The sequence below is a fragment of the Vombatus ursinus genome, unplaced genomic scaffold (assembly GCF_900497805.2).
Source record: "Vombatus ursinus unplaced genomic scaffold, bare-nosed wombat genome assembly UNPS02014775.1, whole genome shotgun sequence".
NCBI lineage: Eukaryota > Metazoa > Chordata > Mammalia > Diprotodontia > Vombatidae > Vombatus > Vombatus ursinus.
Window position 1 is genome coordinate 14,957,418 of NW_020954553.1, and position 2,120 is coordinate 14,959,537.

At 54.3% G+C, this 2,120-nt stretch overlaps 1 protein-coding gene across 1 annotated transcript; it reads left to right on the top strand.

Moving 5' to 3' along the window:
• The first annotated feature begins 433 nt into the window (after positions 1–433).
• Positions 434–1,456, top strand: LOC114044838 (platelet-activating factor receptor-like). Its single transcript, XM_027864552.1, has one exon. It carries the CDS (start codon positions 434–436, stop codon positions 1,454–1,456), a length of 1,023 nt encoding a protein of 340 aa, XP_027720353.1.
• The last annotated feature ends 664 nt before the right edge of the window (positions 1,457–2,120 follow it).

Genomic DNA, 2,120 nt, shown 5'->3' on the forward strand with positions numbered 1-2,120 from the left:
AGGAACTGACTCACTGTTCATCCTTGTATGTGGACCCTCAGTTTTCCAGTCTCTACTTTTCCTGTCCAATGGGCACTGACTGGGGATTAGGGTGGGGCTCAGGGCAGATTCCCCCACATATATTTCCATTTTGGCCTCAGATTCACGGTTATTCTTCAGGAAGGGCTTGGAGTGAAGGTGGAGTGAAGTGATCTGTGGAGGTGAGAGAAGGGGTGTTGCAGGGGAAGGACTTAGAGAAAAGACTGGGAGAGTTTTGCGGGAGCAAAAGGGGTGGCTGCGGGGTTTAGGAAGGCTGGTTTCCTTGGGAAGGGTAGGAGGAGGGGACAAAGGAGCTAAGCCCTCCCTTTGCCTTTGTTTGCTTTCCCTCCCTTTACCCTTCATGTTCCTCTCTCCTCCTTCTTCCCACAGCCCACCCACCACTCCCTGGGATCCAATGAACAACACAGAAGCAGATGCAGGCATTCGAGGATGTGGCCCTTGGGATGATCCTGCCCGCTTCATCGTGGTGCCAGCAGCCTACGCAGTGGTCCTTAGTCTGGGCCTGCCTGCCAACCTGGCTGCCTTGGCCGTCTTTGGGAGGGGTGGGGGAAGACTAGGCCAGGCTTTGCGCCTCTACCTGCTCAACCTGGCTGTGGCAGACATCCTCTTCACCCTCACACTGCCCTTCTGGCTCACCTACTACTTAGGCCGGGCTCACTGGCCCTTCCCTGCCTCTGTCTGCCACGTCACTGGAGCCACATACTACGCTGCCACTTACGCTGCCATCACCTTCATGGTCCTCATCAGCGTCAGCCGTTATTGCACTGTGCAGGGGCCCAAGCCTGGGTTTGGTACCCGCCTGCCCCTCAACCAGCTTCGCGTGGCCCAGGCTGCCTGTACTGCTACCTGGATGCTCTGCTTGGCCTGTGCTGCTCCATCCCTGGTCTCTGCCCAGGCTCTTCGGCCTGGCCCGGGAGGCACTACCCGCTGCTTTGAGCATGGCTGGGCCCGGCAAGACATGGCCTATATCACTGTGGGCTTCTTCATTGCTGCCTTCCTATTGGTGCTTGGGGCCTACGTATCCTTGGCCCGGGTGCTGGTGGTGCCCCCTACATCGAGAGGGGCATCTCTGGGTCCTTTAGCTACTGGTTCCCATCGACGCATGGCACGAACCATGGTACTGGGGCTATTGTTGGTGTTTGCTGTCTGTCTGGCGCCCTACCACCTCATCCTAGCACCTTGGGTGGCCAGACAGGAGGGGAATGATGGTGACAATGGAGATAGTGAGTGTCCGGTGCCTTCTACCCTAGATGTCCTGCATACCCTCAGTCTGGCCCTGCTCAGTCTCAACAGTTGCTTGGACCCCCTTGTCTACTGCTTTTCATTACGTCGTTTCCGCAAGGACTGCCGGGGGCTAAGCTGCTGCCCAGGATCTAGCAGAACCAGGGTCCCGGCAGCCTCTTGCTCCTCCTCGTAGGGGATGCCCAGCCCCATCCAGGCCAGCTGTTCTTTCTAGGGCTAGTGAATGGGGTGAATTCGGAGGTGGTGAGATGTGAGCAGGGCTGTGCCCAGGGAAGAGGAATTGGGCAGCATTTTTGTCTTATTTCCCACTCCAATCTGAGGGTCCCTGACTTGGGTACCAACACAAGACAGAGTCCAGGAGGACAGTGCCTGTGATTTGGGGTTGTGAGAAGTAAAAATTATAGCCCAAAGTGTGAATGTCTTTATTTCACTGGTGTGGGTAGGGGAAGGAAGGGCTTTTAGAGTGTTTAGTAAGGTTTGTATCATGTAGGTATGCCATTTAGAGCAGGACTACTTCTAAGGATGTAGTAGGCCAAACACATCAGATGTCTGGGGCGGGGCGGGGGGGGTGCGGATAGGGAAGGGAATAAACACTTATATAATGCCTACTACGTGCTAGGCACTGTGCTGTCTTTTTCTTTTTACAAATATCTCATTTGATCCTCATAACAGCTCTGAGAGGTAGGTACTATTATTATCTCCATTTCATAGTTGAAGAAACTGAGGTCAATAGAGGTTAAGTGACTTGCCCAGGATTGCACAGCTAGGAAGTGTTTAAGGATAGATTTGAACTCAGGTTGTCTGGTTCTGGGTCTGGGTCCAGCACTCTACCCACTATT

Excerpts from the sequence above, each read along its gene's own strand:
- LOC114044838 (XM_027864552.1), top strand. The coding sequence starts at position 434 with ATGAACAACACAGAAGCAGATGCAGGCATTCGAGGATGTGGCCCTTGG.